Here is an 18,397-nt window from a genome sequence, read left to right on the forward strand (position 1 = left end):
AAAATGTTAATCTTCTAACAAAGTATTTATTTACTCACATAAGGCTAACACTGATAGTTCTGAATTCTAATAACTAGACCTCAGAGCAACTTTTCAGTATCTGAAGGGCCCAGAAAGAGCTAGAGAGGGACTCTGTATTGGGAATTGCAGTGACAGGACAAGGGGTACCGGGTTCAAACTAAAGGGAAGTTTAGGTTAGATATCAGAAAAAATTCTAACAAAGTATTTATTTACTCACATAAGGCTAACACTGATAGTTCTGAATTCTAATAACTAGACCTCAGAGCAACTTTTCAGTATCTGAAGGGCCCAGAAAGAGCTAGAGAGGGACTCTGTATTGGGAATTGCAGTGACAGGACAAGGGGTACCGGGTTCAAACTAAAGGGAAGTTTAGGTTAGATATCAGAAAAAAAGCATTTCCCAGTGAGGGTGGTGAGACCCTGTCCCAGGTTGCCCAGGGAGGCTGTGACTGCCCCAACCCTGGCAGTGTTCACAGCCAGGTTGGATGAGCCTTGAGCAACCTGCTCTGGTGGGAGGTGTCCCTGCCCAGGGCAGGGCTTGGGGCTGGATCATCTCTAAGCTCCATTCCAACCCCTAACATTCTGTGACTCTGGAAGGATGTGGTCTACATGTTGACTGGACAAAGACAGCCCAGCTGCCAGCTACCTGTAACGTGCAGGGGCTGAGGTGAAGTCAAATACACAAACACTGCCCAAAAGTGCCTGGACTGAGTCCCAGCTAGCACATTCTGCCCCCAGCTTTCATTCACTTGGCACGCACTTGGGCAAATAACTTCCTATTCCTACCCCTTTACTTTTCGTCCGTTGGATCCCAACTCCACGTGTTTAGCTAATGGATTTCAGACCCTCAGCATCTGCACTGCATGTGGTACCCTAGCCACAGTGATGCCACAAATCCCAGACCAAAGAAACCTTGTTTAGTGCCTTCTGCAATACGTGGTGCATGCCTGTATGCACACTGTACCGCACAAAAAACACCCGTGCACAAAAACCTGGTTTGCTTAACCTGCCTTTGCTGTGTATGATTTATCCCTTTTAGTAAAGGCTTATACCTGAAATTTTAATGCAACCTCTTTAGATTTCACTGCAATAACTTAGTAATTTGTGAAATCACAGAGGATGCTAGACAGCAAAATGCTTTTAGAGCAGATGTCAAAATCCTTCACAGTCTGCTGTTGTGGCAAGGAGCTCCCAGTTTAACACTGTATTACTTCAGAGGTCCCAGGCTGTGTTACCACAAAGGAATCTACTCACCTTCTTGCACATGCTGTAGATCATTTCAAGATATTTTGTGTCTGACAGAAGTGTATCTGTATCAACAGTTACATAATTATGCAAGAGAGGCATCATGTCTGTATTAAGAGAAGAATGATCACAGTTAGACATTGCTTGCATTCTGTTAAAATCAGGTTGAAATCTATCTATTCATAATTTAATTGCACTTCTTGCTTAGTGTTTGTCAAGGTGAGTCACATCTAGTCAGATGCCCTAACAAAACAAGCCTGGTTACAGCAACAGCAGAATAAAATACTTCAAGTGTAACCTCACTTCAGTGTTCTCCTGACATTCCAGTCAGAATGCAATTCCTTGTGTGACTGAAATCACATCTATGAAACCATTTGGCTTCCTGATTTATCTGTATTACTTACCAGTAAAATAATCAAAACCATCCTGAAAAAAAGAAGCTGCCACATTTGTGCAGAAACCTGTTGGCAGGTCAGACTGTGAGCCAAGGAAAAGATCTCCTCGTAGAACTCTAAACCAAACAGAATACAGGTAAATATAATGCCAATCCCATACACTTCCAAAAACAAGCCAACGGAAGTACAGATACCTAATACATGCTGCTGCAAAACTGTTCCAATCACTTGCAAACAGATCCCTTCCAGCTGCTGGGTAATCTGAAAAAAAATAAAAGGAGACTTACAAAAAACCAGAACCAAATCCCAAACCTAACTTGGGATGTTCACATGGTGTGGGATCAGTCTGATGCTGGTCCTAGATTCAAACACCCTTCCCAGTCAGTATTTGCTAGTCTATGGAACAGCCAACAAAAGGGTCATTAACCAGTTGAGGGCACTTACCTTGCACAGTGACAAATAAGGGTTGAGTTTCTGGTCTTAGCTATGCAGAACAGGATTTGAAACTAACCTGCTAAATACCTTATCCCTTGGAACACTGCTCATCCTGTGTGAGATGTCTCTAAATATAAATGTTTACTGATCAACATCTTAACACTGCCTTCCTCAGGACCAGCATACTGCTACACAAACTTCTCATTTCGATGGCAAGGCTTTGTGACGAATCAGGCACATGAAAACCTGAGCAGCCTTACGAGCAAGTCAGTGAGCTGAACTGGTGCTTGGCTTACTGTATGGCAGCACTGGATTCTGTCCTCGGGAACTCGTATTATGCTGCTTTCTTAGGAAACTCTTCAGAGCCCTGAGAGAAGTTTATTGCTGAAGTCTTGTCACTAAAATCCCACAATGTATTACTGCATGCATTGCATTAGAAGAAATATGACCCAGTCTGTTACAACTCTCTTGCATATTCAGTACCTCACTACTTTCTGTCTCAAGATCTTTTTGACTCAAAGGACAGTTTTTCAGAAAACTGCCAGGAACACTGGAGCTATGAAAGACTCAGTGTCTCAGACAACATACATCAGCTTTGAAGTAATTTTTACTTACTTCCTTGTGATCTTCAACTACACTGAGAAGTGTATCGATAGTATTCAAGATTCCCATTGCTGTCACTGCCTTGTCATCACTGCCCTCTTCGTCAGGGCCCGTCTGGATCACCTGGTTAAACGTCATGGCCTGCAGGTAACGGCAGAACAACACGTGAGTGTGTCACCAGAAGGTGAAATCTGCGTTCTGCACAATTTGAGGACTTCTGCTATGAAAACATGTATGAGTATTAGCAGGTGACCACTCCATTCCAGAGTTTCTATTCAAGACTGATGAAACTGGAACGTTAAGCCACTGGAGCTCTCATCCTTTAACCATTCATCAACAAAACTACACAACTGCCAGTGCCCTCAGGACCCAAGGATGGATCCCATCAGGACTCATGGACTTTTGGACATTCAAGTTCCTGAGATGGTCTCAAACCTGACCCTCTCCTACAGTGGGTTTAGGAGTTTCATCCTCCCAGTCTCCACCTTTGCCCTTCTTGGTCTGGCATTGCCAGAGAGGACATGCGAACAACTCCATTTCAACTCCGAGGCAAAGGGCTTTGACCTCTGCTCTTGGAACCACTCCTGCCACTTGCTATTCAAGCCATTCAAGCTCTGAATTTCTCCTACAGATTTGATTTTACTTTCACATTACAGACATCACATCACATTATTTTCACCACAAATTTTTCATTCAAACTCTGCCCTTTGATTTCTTATTTTAAAGCAGAAAACCTAATTACATTTTGGAGACTACCTAAAATGTACTCCCAATTTCAGTATTTAACACTGTGAGGAAAAAACATGTACAAAGATTTCTCAAACATTTCTAGTATCTTTCTTAGAAATTTCCATTTGGTTTAAGTTATGAAGCCACTTTTGAGGAAAAACTGTCTAAATGTTAAAGAAAATGACTTGCATCAGTGCACTTAAGCAGACTGGGGTAACAGCAGCTATTCACTGAGGGTCAGCTATGAATTTTAAGTCCCAATCTTTCACATATTAAGCATCTTCCCAAGTCACCAGAAAGTCTCACCAAATGCTGTGTCATTTCTACTGCAATCGGGGTAACTTCTTCGCTGTATTCACAGATCATCTTCTGAATCACATTAGTAAGATCGTCATTTTCAGTCTCTCTTATGATATGCAGCAGAGCTTGCATGACAGGTCTAATGAACGGAGTAATGTATTCCTTGGCTGTAAAACAAGTGGAAATGTTTGAATTAACATTCTTAGAGAACCACAGATCAGTGCAAGAAATTCAATATGCACCTTATTAGTATTCAGTGCTTCAGCATTAATATGCCAAACCCATGGGCAGTATCAATCACTGCAGCAATACCACCACTCAGAACAATTTTCAATGAAAAAAGCATACCAAGAGGATCAAAACTGGAGTACAAAACTAGAGAGCTGCAGTCCTTGCAGTGAGCAGCAGTGGGTCCATCCCCACAGTCGTCCAACGACCTGAGGTGCTCGCACAGGCCCTGTGTGCTGTGTGGCCCTGGTGCAGCTGCAGCAGTGCTGAGCCAGCTCAGGTGCCAGCATGAAGACAGCTCATTTCCCAAGGAGACAGGCGTGCTGACACTGCCACAGCTTTCCGACCCGCTCGCTGGGGCTGCTCAACTGCATTTACTGCACCAGCAATGTCTACAACGTTACCATGATTTTCATGTCTTAGAGTGTAATTTCTGATTTTATACTTTAAGCGATTACAAATTACAATTACAAGCAGTAAATTAACAGCAGGAAAGAAGAGAGCAAGTCTGCCTGAACATGGCAATGTTCACACCCATCCCACTAGAGCCTGCACAGCTGTGAGGAAGAGGGCCGGATACCTTTCTCTTGATTACTGATCAGAACTTGAAGAGCTATTGCAGCTTCCACTTTCACAGGCATTTCCCTATCATCTATCAGACACCGTCTTGTGAGTTCTAAGGCTGTCTGGAGGTTCTGGTCACTCTTGAATTTGACTTCACAAAAATAATGAAGAACCCAACAAGCCTGAAAAAAAGACATTGAACAAGTTCAGAGCTGCAAAACCTACAAACAAGATTATCAACCACTTCTATGTCCATAACCTATAGAAATCACTGGATCTGAAGAACAGGTACTGCTGAATGAAGGTTTCCAGGGCTGGAGATGTTTGAGAGTGTGGAGGCTGGTCAGTGGGAGGCTCGTCCTTCAGACGTCACTGGACCAGTACTATGATCTCCGGTTGCTCTTTGGCCACAGGTTTTGCGTGAGCAGTGTGGTCCACATGCAGAACACAAGCAGACCACACCACCAGACACAGATGGGCAGCTGTGCACACAGTGCTGCAGCCATTTGACAACACACAGTCGCTATCTGTAGTCACACAAAGACTGACGCTCATCTTTTAATAAGTGGACAATTTTTACAGACAACATGCAGGAAGGAGAGGAAAAGTTAGATTCCTGAATTCCTCAGTTTGAACAGACAATGTATCTTAACAGTACCTGTTACCCTTCCTTACCCGTGCTCTCATGTAACCCAGCTCACTGCTGAAGAGAGGGAACACGTGATTCTGCAACATATATTCCATCTGATCTTTATAGATTTTTTTCTGTCAAAATAGGAATAGGAGCACATCAGTTTAAAACTTATATAAAATTATTTCTGACCCAGTAGAAAAAGAAGTCAGGTATGATAAGGTGTGAACAGTGTAACAAGCCCCTCAGACTTATCCCTTTAGTAAAGTCAGTCATGCAACAATGAAATCCTGTATTAGTAACTAAACTTGGATCCTACACAGATTTTTACAATTTCCAGTCAAAATAGTGACACTATTTTCCTCTGCCATTTTTTGACCCCTAGAGACACCTTTTAATTGGCAGCACATGACTCTGGCATCAAAACCAAAAGTGGTTGGGGAAACTTCTTTGAGCTGTGGACCAAATACAAGCCCATGCCCTGCATCTTTTCTGTTACCATTCTAACTGAACAAGGTTGCTAATTTCACTTTATTTCCTCCTTTATGTACACAGAAGAGAGTTCATTAAATCAAAAGCCTTTCACTGGATGCATTTTTTCCCTCCTTCCACGAAACACGGGAATGTAGTTAAGGGTAGGGCAAAACATGGTTTAGCAATCCTTAATAGAAGTACAGAACTTAAAGGAACTTGAACATGACCTATAAAATTCGAGTAATTATGCTGAAAACAGACCCAAAACAATTAAACACAACATCCTAAAACAAACCTGGCAACAATTCAGAAACCTGTGAACTCAAAGAGCTATTTGCATTTCTCCTAAGACACTGAATGTGAAAGAAAGGACAGGAGGGGGAAAAAAAAAAAGCACTATGAGAACCACCAGACTTGTTTTGCTTACTTTTAGGAGAATCTCAGCCAAGGAACCAATCATGTGTAAAGCACCATCTTTCTTACGCGGGTCAGCGTTGGGCTCCGTAAGGATTTGATAACAAAAGCCCATTGTCTTCTGCAACACCTGCATTACATGTAAGGTTAGTCAAAGTGCTCCAGCCAATCGTCCCAGGCACCATTCTCGGTGCTCTGGAACGGCTAACTAACTAATCTGCTCCAAGTCTGGAATTTGGGCAATGTTTATAGCCTTTGCTATAAACAGACAATGTTCCTGACAGATAGGTCCCAGGGGAATTGGCAAATGCAAAAATCACAAATAGACAAGTGCAAAATAAATTCAAAATTTTAAATTTCAGTGCTCTGTGACATGAGAGCAGAAAAGTAAAACTTTTATTAACAGCTCTTTCAGCAGGTAAACTAACCTAGGTAGGGCTGCATTGCAGTTCAATGCTGGAACAGCTTACCTCTTTCCTTTTACTACACGAGGTAAACAACAATGTCTGAGCAGCAGTTGTTGGAGAAATGAAGTCTTCAAATACATCTATTAAGTAAACATGCAACAGTTATAAATGTTGGTCTTTACTGCAGTTCGTGATCCTAATGTACTGAGTATGAAACAAAAGCATTCATTTTTCTTTCAGGTGGCTGACTGTGCCCTCCTGCCTGTGTGAAACTCCACAAGAAATCCAGGGCCTGAAATATTAGCTGTTGTAAAGCATAACCTGTTAGTAACATTAAACTCACGTAGCTATTGTTTGACTTGTAACAAAAACTCTGCAAACATTAAGTACTATTACAAGTACAGAAACTTCTGTGTCATCACTGACTGTCACATCCTACTTCTCATTTCCAGCAATACAGATCCACGTGAACTATACGAAGCTCTATTACTGGGTTAATACACTGCTTTTGTCTTTTTAACACTTCTTTTAAAGATTACCGTTTGCATAAAAAACCCCTATCAAACTCTCATCTTTGTGTGAAGTCATGTTTTAACATAAGTAGATTTCAAATTCTCACCAAATTTCATGCGAATATATTCATAAGGATCTTCTTGCCAAAGTTCTTCATCAGCATCTGTATAGCACATCAATGGAAAAATAACATCCTGGATAATTCCCTGAAACAAAACAGAGATTGAGAACAGGTTAGCACTACTAACTCAGCCTGTTACAAATGTTGGTCTTTACTGCAGTTCGTGATCCTAATGTACTGAATACTGTCCTGTATTTCACAGATCTTGTCCTTCCAGTCACTTCCTCACATAAATGGTAACATTCTAAAACTATTTGGACATAGTGGATTTCATGTGGTGCCTTACAGACATGCAGATCTCTCATCTTTAGGCAGAGCTACAGTACAGCACAGAACATCAGACTGCCTTGGATAATGGAATGTGGAGATGACTCAATGCCCTAAGTTCAGTAGCTAACACCATCTCCCCGTTCGATGTGTTGCTGTGTGTTACACTGCAATCCTTAATATACCAAAGCACTAAGGATGCACAGCAAAAAACCCCCAACGAGCTGGCTCTGCTCATTTTATCAAGGAAACCGTTACCAAACAGGCTTAAACTCTTTCCACCAGCACTGTACAGAAATCCCCACAATGTGAACTCTGGCGAGGCTAGAAACGCTGTACAAAGGACTGACCACTGTACTACTGAGTCATCTGAGTATTAAACCCCCAAAATGGTTTACTTGAATATGAGGTTTCAGATTCTTCCAGGTGACTGCATGTGACACTCCTTGATTGATGTAATTCAGTGTCTGCTGCAGAACTCTCGGAGCCATGTACTGCTTCTCCTTGTATTGATACAGCACCTTCAGCAACACCTAGAAAAATCAGCTGTCATCACTGCGCAGAACAGACCATTTTAACCAGAACTCTACCTTCCCTCACAAGCCTACATAAGAACCCCCCACCCCGTTTATTCATTAGACTAAAATGGGTACTGACTAATCCTTCCACCAAATGTTCATTCTTACTTTTATAAGGCAATTTGCAGCTCACATCAGGTGCTGCAACTCTTTTAAAATCACAATCCTTTAATAAGATAAACCACACACACAAATTCATCGTCAACATACTCCAGGGGGCCTTTCCCTCTGAGGGTTATTATTTCATCCTGTCACTCTCTGGGGGCAGAAATTCACACCCAGACACTGGATTGCTAAAATACTCTAGACTCATGTGCTCTACTGATTCTTGCCTAGGTGTAACTTCCCAGCAAGGACACTGTGAAGAATGATCAATCACCTCTCCACTTGGCTTTCCTCTCCTGAGCTCACAGAATAGTCAGAGTTGGAAGGGACCCTTGAGGATCATCTAGTCCAACTCCTGGCCCTACCACATAAATAATATACCCTTCTCTTTCAGAAAGGAAAAAATTGGTCACATTTATCTGAAGCTCATCTGAGGGCTTGTTAGTGGAGAGCAGACTGTCCTATGTGGCAAATTGGTACTATCTTTAATCATCCTCTTCTTTTAACCCACAGACATCAGAGCTTTCCACACCAAGAACAAGAAGCCTTTTCAGAAAATCATGAAATCAGAAATCCCTGCTGATTCTAGACTTATCGTAAGACCCTCACATTCAGTGTTTCTTACCGGAACACCAACAGCGAAGGCCTTCAGGAACACTTCAGCAAACTCGTTGTACTCCTTGGAAACGTTCCCAGGGCTTCCATACCTAGAATTAGAAGTATGTAAACTCAAGGGTGCAGCAATATTCCTGACTTGAATACTTGTTTGGGCTTTTTTTTTTAAAGAATAATGGAAGAGACAATACCTCTCAAAAAGCCTAGCTAAGATATGCAAAGCCCACTTCTTGCATTTCCACCAAGGCAACTCAGGTCTATCATCTTCATCAACCTGAAGGGTTTCCTTTACAAAAAAAATAAAATTTATTTACCAACTCTTCACAAGGAGTTCAAATTATATCTAATTAGAACAACTATGTAATTATAGTTTGCTTTTAACCTGCCATTTGCACTTCTAGCTTAACAGAGAAGTATAAAGTACAGCATATCTAGGAGCAAATCCCATGATATAAGCTGCATAAACGGTCAACACACTTTCAAAACAAGCCAGAGTTAAGCTGTGCTATAATGTGAAAACAGAACTCCCATACAGGCTACATATTTTCACAGTTTATTTGGTCTGTTTAAAACATCCCATTTAGATTAACTTTTTCTCATTTATTCTCTTGGCATCAGTAGAGAAAAAAGCATGCAGAAATAAAAAGCTAAACTTTTTAACATTCTAGCAAGTGAAAAATATTTAAGCTGAAAGACAAATAGCCAAAAGCCACTTACAGCTGGTACATCCCTATCGACAACAGTCTTCAGGATTTCTATCCACTCAGTCAGGTTTTGCTGATTTATCAACTCCAAAGGTAATGTGTACTTAATAAAAATAAAAAGGGAAAATTATGTTCAAGTTGCTTTATAGTAGATTTATGTTACTTTCACAGTTCGAATTTCAGCTTTCAAACCTTGGCCTATACCTAGCTACCATGAAAGACCAGCAAATTCCTGGAAAACCAGGCTGAGGAACCTAACACAACCTAGTCTATATCCTAAAAACCCAGAGAGGTGCAAGAGGTCTTCCCTGCAATTTCTTCTGCTCATGTAATGCTAACCCGATGCTGAAATGGATGTGACACTAACTTCTGAAGCACTGAACAACACGTTAAACAGCTCCATTCCAAAGTGGTAATTCCATGTGGGCTGCCCTCCACAATCTGTCCTTAGAAAACTGATTTTCTGACTGGTTTTCCAGCAAACACCACCTCAGAGCATGGCACGTGCCAGTTCTATCAAATGCCAACCAGGAATAGCACTGTACAAAAGTAAAAGTACAAGAGAACAGAGGCTACAGAAAATTTGTGATTCACTGAGCTGAGTAGCGGGGAAAATGATTCAGATGCAATCTAATACTGTTAGTATTTCTGTCATTTACTATTTTAAGGAAAGCATAATGGTTTAAATTAAATCACCGATCAAGCATATACAAAGTGTATTTGTTACCTGGACAAGTGCATAAAATATTTTGAAGATCTGTTTCTGGATGAGTACAGACTGATCTGATGGATCATTCAAGAGCTGAATGAATCTATCCTTCAGAACTGGCAGAAAATGTTGCATTGCAGCTATCAAAGGACTTCGCTCCTCTGGTTTCTTGTATCTGAGGATAAGAACAAAGTTGTTTTGGAGATCTTTCAGACAGTTTTTACATTTCAAGACTCCACTTTTGCCCAGTGTAGACACAAGTAGGTTATTTGGTTTGTTCTGAATGAACAACATAGGATTTAAAACAAAACAAACCCTAGCCATTCCTTGTTGCAGAACATGAAATAAGCTATAGCCAGAGTCCTACAGCTGCTGCTCAGTAAAATGTGAGAAACATTTATCAGAGTTCACAATTTATCAAATCGCTTGCAGAAGGCTAGATTGCTTCACTGATACTGAGCCCCAAAATCCTGTCCAATAATACAGTTTCCACACATATTCTGAAATAGAAAACTGAATACAAAGATTCAATGTTGCTCAGAAAAACTCAAGTTTCTAATTTCCACAGAAGAGCAGAAAAATGACTATGCAAAGAGAAGCCATTTGGTCTTGCTGGTAGAAGGAAAAAAAGGTAAAAAGCCCCAAGATACATTCCACATTAAGAACAACAATACTCAATAGCTAAATATTCCTACAACCCAAGCAGTAAAACTCGAAGTCTTAACATCACACCGACTCAAACCTCCCCAAACCAACAGAAGCAATTCAGCACACTTTGCAGAGACCTGCCTGCACCCCTACGGTCTGTGAGACTGACCCGTGCTGAGTTCACCAGAAAGCTAAGCAGGAGCAGCAGCTCCTGCCCTCAGCCCAAGTGTTCCATCAGCCAGTGCTACAGACACACCAGTTACTTTGGTCAATCACACAATGACTGTGCTCAGAGCAGAACTCCTCCCTGAACAGAGATTGCTACCCCTGTAATACACTGCCAGTGGACACTTCATGCTTTGTACCTCACGGATCTCTGGAGCACATTTGGTTAGATGTTTAAACTGAATATCAAATGAGAAATTAGTTTGTTTTCCTTTCCTAGCAGGACTTTCAATTTTCAGCACCAAGAAACTCCCACATAGGATTACAAAGGTCTTTATAGCATTCTTGTAAATAAGTATTTTTGAGGAACTAACAATCACCTGTTTCACACTAACCTATGTAAAATTAGCAGAATTGGACAGGAAATTTATTCAATGCAACACTTTAAATCAAGTCCCTGAAAGAGAAACGTTATGCATGCCAGAGATTTGATACACTACACGTTGTACATTCCATCAGCCCCATTACAATTCCCTGACTCCAGGACTGTATTTTTCTCTGATGCAGCTCAAATGAGCTTCCTACCTGTCAGCAGCTGCAGCCAAGCTCCACACAGCTTTTCAAATTGCAACCTCAACTTTACAGCTCTGAGCAGAACATCAGATCCAGAGCAAAGAACACTGACCGGTGTTCCAGCCCGATGCCCTGCCTACAGAGAACAGTGGGCTTTGGTAAAGATTTTCTGATGGGTTAGATGAGGCTATCAAAATGATCATACCAAAGTCACTCAACTAATTCTGAGCTTCCTAACATTCAGGATTTCATGCCTTGAAACCTTTATGTTTACTGTCACCGAGTACCAGAGTAAAACCTGTGTAAGAGTTTAAACCTGGTTTAAATAAACATTTTTGGCAAAAGTAATGATTCTGAGTGCTTTCTCACTGCTATCAGCCCATAAAAACCAACTGATTAAGGTGGGGTTTTGTTCAGATGTCAAACCTTTAACGAAGGCAGTTGTTCTCTAATTTTCAGTGGAAAAGATCCATGAGGCAACATCTGCACAGCAAGTACACAGGAGTATTTTCTAAACTTACAATCACCTTTGTGCAGTCCCACAGACATTTCACAGTACACACGTGTATATTTACAATATACTCGGAGGACACAGAAAATACACACCAGTATATTAATTCTGCTGCCTTATATGGCAGAAGGAACTTACTCATAGTTTTTCACAAGCTGATAAAGACAAAGAAGAATTCCAAGCCAACAAGCACTGTTGTCAGACTGGAGGTAGAAACCAATCTTCTCCACAACTGCAGTCCAGCGACTAGGATAGTCATGCTTGATGATGTGGTGAATGCAAGTAGTAAGCTGTACTCTAGAAACCAAAGGCACAATGATTCAATAAGTTACTACTGTTATTTTAATCGTATTCCTGGAGTGGTGAAACAGCAAATATTGCCCATGCGTAGACTTACTTCAAGTTTTGTTTAGAAGGTTTAGGTTCTGTACTTTCTGCTTAATACTCTCCATTTGAGGAACCCTAAATTTCTACATGCTATGCAAGCTGAAAACTGTTTTTCCACCTACATTAATTCTATGCTTAGGATACAGTGTGTGACAATGATGCTTAGCAAGTGGGTGATCTTAGTTGTGGAAAAATAAACAAACAAGAAAGAAAAAGCAAGAAACAGTCAGAAACCACAGGCCATTAATAAAGAGGCTAAAACTGCTCACCTGATCAGCTCAGGAGAGTGAATAATGGCTTCTACAATATTCTCACGGATACAGTGTCTGTCTTCTTCTGGGATGGAGTAAGGTGGAATCTCTCCTGGAGCGGTTTCACGGTCCGGCCAGTACTGGGTTATCATATTTTTCAAGTAGATAACCCCTGTGAGACACAAGTGGCAAATCAGCTGAGAGCCATTCAAAGTACAAAACAAACACACATCTTGCAAACAAATCTTTTCTAGAGCAGAACTGAGGGAAATTACTAAATCATTGGCTATTTCTGAGTAGGAGAATCAAAATACATAAACCATTCAAATTATGAACCTAATAATTTACGAGGCTGATAGTTTTTTTACCCACTTATTGTGATGTCTGTATTTTTAGTTCTGTAAAGAATGTGTTTTCCTATAAAAATGCTAAATGTATTGCTTTTATCTGTGATACAGATAAATAGTTGTGGAATATTTTAGCAACATACTTCTGAAAAATACTTCGTAATCATTTTCTCAGTATTTTCATTAAAACAAAGCTAATCAATACTAGCGACTACCTAAAACAACCCTTGTAAGCAAAAGAAATCTAATAAAGTTTGTGATACAGGAGTGAATGCTAAAGGACAACAGAGCTCCTTTATACCAAGGCTATGGGCCACAGCAAATTACAGCAACCAGGCTGCTGGCACAAATGTCTGCATGTACCACTGGACAACCAAACCCAAACTGTTTATGTGGCAGAATATAAATTACAGCACCTAGAAAAGTACTGACGGAACGCAACAGGAAATCTCAAAACGGCAAACTAAGAACAGAGTTACTATTAATCTGATTCTACACAAAAATCCAGAAAGCAACTTCTCTTCCTAAATTTCATATGCACCTTCTGAAGATTCAGAGACCAAAGGTTTTCTGAGAGTGTCTGCAGAGGTTAAGAATCACTCAGCATATATGTGCTACTACAAGACTAAAGTGATGCAGACTTCAACCTGCCCTCAGTGGGACTTATCATGCCTTTAACTGCTTTGCAAACACACTGTTCGTGAGCTGCGTGTTGTACATCCTCACTCTCCACAGAGTGGTCTGGATTTTAATTGGCTGACATGGAGGAGGGGGAAATTTCAAAAGCTGTTTGCAAACCTGCCCTTTTTAATGCATGTTAAGCAGTAACTTTTCTGAGCATCATCTGAATGGTACAACATCCCATTAAGCACTATGATAAAAAACCACAAGTTAAGTTATGCTACGACGTAAGAGTAGTCTACTACACAGAAGTTCCAAACGAGCAAGCAAGATCACACTTCCTGACCCATCTGAAAAACCACTATAGTATCATATTAAAAACCTCTATCAAGTAATTATAGCAGCTTTAAGGTGATGCTTGGGATTGTCAATATTCAACATTCAGTTTCACTAATGGCACATAAGGAGGGTTCCAAAAGATATAATTTGTTTTCTTCAACTTAGTATGTTTAGACATCTTAGTGCTATCAGTGCAAGGTTAAATTACCTCCTTAGACCAAGTGTACCAGCATCATAAACCACTCTGTTCCCCTCAAAACCACTGTTCACTGGAGACAAAGGGGAACAACCACTCGAGAGTCAGACACCTTTCCTTTCTGTCTTCCCTGTTCAGTGTTGATGCCAGATAACAGTTTGTGGTGACTGTAGTTCAAGCACCCCTCAGCTTTTGAAGATTTGAGATTAAACCTACTAACTAGAACTCTTTATAAACATCTGCATGTGTACCTGAGTGTATGCACCAGTAAGGTAGATACAATGAAAAAATACTTGAGAACTTGCCTGCCTGTCTCACTGGTAAATCCAGCTGCTCAGACATAGTGATCTGAAGCAGAGTTGAAACAAAGTTCACTGACTTATGAGCCTGTAGAGAGAGAAAAGAGAGCATTATTTAGGTATAGTTTGTTAAGTTTTAGAATACTCCCATTAGGTTTTGCAATATCTTTATAATGATGTAATGCAATCAGTAGAAAGCAGCAATTCAGAGTTTCACAGGAGTCAGCTAATCAGCCAGAGCATTCCAAAGTTTCACGCTCACTGTATTTTGAAGACAGCCTGGGGGAGGGGAAACCCTACTGTCTAAGGTAAGAGTTGAAGAATCCATTAAACAGGAATCAGCCTTTTACAGTCATCAAACATGGTCCTCATTCAGAACAAATACCTACCTGAAAGAAGAGGACCTAAATAGCCAGAAAAACCCAAGTGCAGAAAGCTTACCGTGACGTTTAACAAGGTATGGATTCACTACCTAGTAAGCTAAGAAAGAGATGGTAACTGTTTTAAAACTAAGTCCAGCTTTAAGCAAACCAACTCATCATCTTTCTGAAACACCAGCGACTGTCACAGAACCACACAACCAACCAACAGCAAGACCCAAATGGAGACACCTACAGAGTACCAACTTCCCAAGGATTTGCAAGAGTTCAGTCACAAAGAAAAGGAGGCTTTTTTCTTACGATAATGAGAAATGTCACTGGTACATTAAATACCATATTGTATTTTCAATATGAAGAAACTGACCAGGTGGGTCTCACCAGAGCAGAGTAGAGGGGGAGAATCACCTCTCATATTTCTGCTTTATCTTCACTTACATATCAATATTGTTGCCTATGTTCTTTGCAGCTCCTTCATCAAAGACAACTGCATCGACCCTCAGAGCTTATCCTGTTAAACTCTCAGGAAAACACCTCTTACCTGCTTGTTACTCAGCTTATTACTCTCTACATAAAGCAAATAAATTAATGCTTAGAAAACCATCAAAATTACACTATTTATCAAAACCAAATGGCTCAGATACAGAAGCAAATCAATATCATAAAGACAACCAGGAATTGTCTTTCTATCCTTTTAGCAGGACCAAACCCTCTTTTGGCAGCATGAAATGATGTTAACATTCCTCCTAAGTGTGTAACACTGCTCAGCTCCCTCCTACAGGACCAGAATCTTCTCTCCAACTTTAGCATTCCCTAGCAAATACCTCCTATACATTCCAGTAAAAACAAGTGTAAAAGGGACAGCCTGGGACATGACATTTGTGCTCAGACTTGGTTAGTGTAGCTTGTCTTCTATCTCCTGTTAGTTACGACAGATTTTAATTCAAGAATGAACTTAATCTCCCCAAAATGTTAAAACATTGTTGTACACATTCACCCTGGGCACTAGAAATCTACAGGCTCCAGACTACTCAGAAGCAACTAGTCCAGCTGAAATGTTTATTTACAGAGTGTGATTTGATGAACTGGGAGTAACTGACACTGCAATATGAGCACGTCTCTCTGACCCACGTCCTGCCAATATCCCCAGACTCCTGAAGAAGCAAATACACTTTGTAGTGAAAAAAAACCCCAACATTTGTTTTCAACTGTCAAGTAATGGCTGAATAAATACATTTAAGATAAAATTTATTGGTTGGTTTTAATTTCTATTACAGCTCCAGGTCTGTTAAGCTCCTTCTTTCCTGAGTAACATGAAGGGAGTCCTGCAGCACACAGGGATGACATCAGAGCCCAGTTGAGCACTGTGCTCACTCATATGCTGAACTGAATGCCAGCGGAAGTGGCTCTTGTGCTTAGCGTCTTGGGAACTGCACACAGCTTTCAGTTTCAGTAACCTTTAACTCACCTACAAATAAGACCATATTGGTCTTCATGAAATGGACTTAAAAGTGCAAGCTGATGTTTCTCCACATGGACTATAAACTTAACAGCTGCCTCTTCTACAGGGAAATCTTGCTATATATTTCATGTTTGCCAAGTCAAGAGTATTTACTTCTATAATTTTTTAAATTAATGATTTCTTTCTGTTTTTCATGATAAATGACCACTATGCTTTTAATTAAAAACTACTGATTTCAATAACAAATACAGAAATGGCTTAAGAACCATCAAGAATCTAATGGGAAAAACAAAAGAAACTGAATAACATCTTGTGTCTTAAAAGCAACAAAAAATAGACAGCATTGTCTAAAACTGTCACATACTTACATTTCATAAAATATCAAAGAATAATGTTTTCTTCATTTAAGAAGACAGGACTGAATCTGTGTCTCTAGCAAGCTACAGAAGCTCCCTAACTAGTTTGTGAGATTAATGTATTTTCATTGGATTCTTTGAACTATAACAAGTTTTAAAGGACAGGACTAAAACATCTACACCAAAACCATGTTTTTTCACAAAATCTTACAAGTATCATCCTTATCAATACCTGAAGCACCAGACACCAACCAACCATGAGGATAAGCTACTGTATCACCTTTACTGGTTCAAAGCATATTCAGACTAGAATGTTTTTAACACAATGTAGCACAAGAAAAATACCTTGTACTTGTCAAAGCCTCCTCTGAATCCACTCAGTTAATACCTACATTCACAAAGAGCTGCATTAACACTTCCAGGCATTCTGCATGGAATATAAAGGACTTCCAAACTCTTTACAATGACCTTCCCAAGCCACGGAGAGAAAGGTGATTCCAGAGAAACTGAAATGTATGAAGGAGTAAGGATAGTTCTATAAGGACAAGTGTGTACTGACTGGTCAAGTAAAACTCCAGGTGCCACAATAACCTGCCACATGCTCCCTTGTTCTGCTGTACTATTAAAAAGAACATCCAAAGTTTTACTAGCACCTGGAAAGAAACAACTGAAAATAAGACACCACATGGTGCCTTTTTGTACCTGCAGCACTGAAAAATGCTGAACCCACGTCCATTTCTGCTATTGCAATCTTTTATAATTTTACCCCCCCAAAGACGGATGCCTCTCAGGACAGCATGTTCCTCACAACCATACCAAAAAACACACCTCTTTTAGGTACAGATTCTATACAAACACTAGCTTTCGGTTGTAGTGTATGCGACTAACCAGAATAGGTCACTATACGCAAGGTGAGCTGCAAACGCAAAGACACATTAAAGGTCTCCCAGGGAATTATCTGAACGCAGAGGATTCTGCTGGCCCATGTGCACCTCAGGCTTCAGAAGAATCAGATGCACTGATGCCACTTCAGTGAAAGCCACTGCCAAGTAGTGTGGTCCTCCGCAGGAGTCCCACAGCTCCAGCGTGCAGACACACAAACCAGGATTTCACAATGGCTGCGGTCACGGGCTCTGAGCTGCACAGAGAGCACAAACTATTCCTATGACTTTAAAGTTCTCACTTGGTCTTTTATTCTCTTGCTCCTTGTTTACAAGTATCCTCTAAAAAATAAGTATCAAATTTAAGAGAACTACGATAGTTCTGTCACAGTCAGTTTTCCAACATGTAACTCAATATTTAAGGACAAACAAAACCAAAAAACTCATCTCCAGTCTTTCCTCCTTACAAATCATCCAACATGCCATGTCACTGGTATGACTTTGTTGTCTAAGAGCCAAAGAATTCAGGGACTTTTCCCAAAAGCAATCTTTGCTATGCAGCCTGGCTAGCTGAGGAATGTATTCCACCAGACCACAAACCTTGCGCCACTGTCTGTTACTATCAATCACTGTTCCAGCACACACAATCTTTTTGCATAGCTGATTGCAGTTTTTCCTAGCAGAGTTGGTTTGCTAGCCATGTGCTTAAACAGACTTTTGAGACAAGTGTCATACCAGCTACACAGCCTAAAATAGAAACAAAGTCTGAGTTAGCATTAAAGAGACCAGTTCATGGCACATGCACTGCCAACAGTTAATATGGAAAAGCACTTTTCCTCCAGTGATGACACTCACACTGAAGTAAGATGAATTCACTTTTAATACTAAAATTATTCCTATCTCACGGAAAGCCTGCATGCTGCTAAA

At 40.4% G+C, this 18,397-nt stretch overlaps 1 protein-coding gene across 1 annotated transcript in view; it reads right to left on the minus strand.

Annotated features, from left to right (window-relative positions):
- The window catches only part of IPO7 (importin 7), a 19,881-nt gene extending 7,205 nt beyond the window's left edge, over positions 1–12,676 (minus strand). The window contains 18 exon segments of the mRNA XM_009071061.1: positions 1,275–1,372; positions 1,670–1,702; positions 1,705–1,776; positions 1,855–1,921; positions 2,711–2,839; positions 3,734–3,894; positions 4,536–4,701; positions 5,195–5,284; positions 6,052–6,168; positions 6,509–6,585; positions 7,065–7,164; positions 7,745–7,879; positions 8,655–8,736; positions 8,836–8,930; positions 9,362–9,451; positions 10,076–10,232; positions 12,093–12,251; positions 12,611–12,676. Coding sequence (XP_009069309.1) covers positions 1,275–1,372; positions 1,670–1,702; positions 1,705–1,776; positions 1,855–1,921; positions 2,711–2,839; positions 3,734–3,894; positions 4,536–4,701; positions 5,195–5,284; positions 6,052–6,168; positions 6,509–6,585; positions 7,065–7,164; positions 7,745–7,879; positions 8,655–8,736; positions 8,836–8,930; positions 9,362–9,451; positions 10,076–10,192 — 1,629 coding nt within the window. The 5' untranslated portion in view covers positions 10,193–10,232; positions 12,093–12,251; positions 12,611–12,676.
- Between the last annotated feature and the right edge of the window lie 5,721 nt (positions 12,677–18,397).

Source organism: Acanthisitta chloris, unplaced genomic scaffold (genome assembly GCF_000695815.1).
Source record: "Acanthisitta chloris isolate BGI_N310 unplaced genomic scaffold, ASM69581v1 scaffold24033, whole genome shotgun sequence".
NCBI lineage: Eukaryota > Metazoa > Chordata > Aves > Passeriformes > Acanthisittidae > Acanthisitta > Acanthisitta chloris.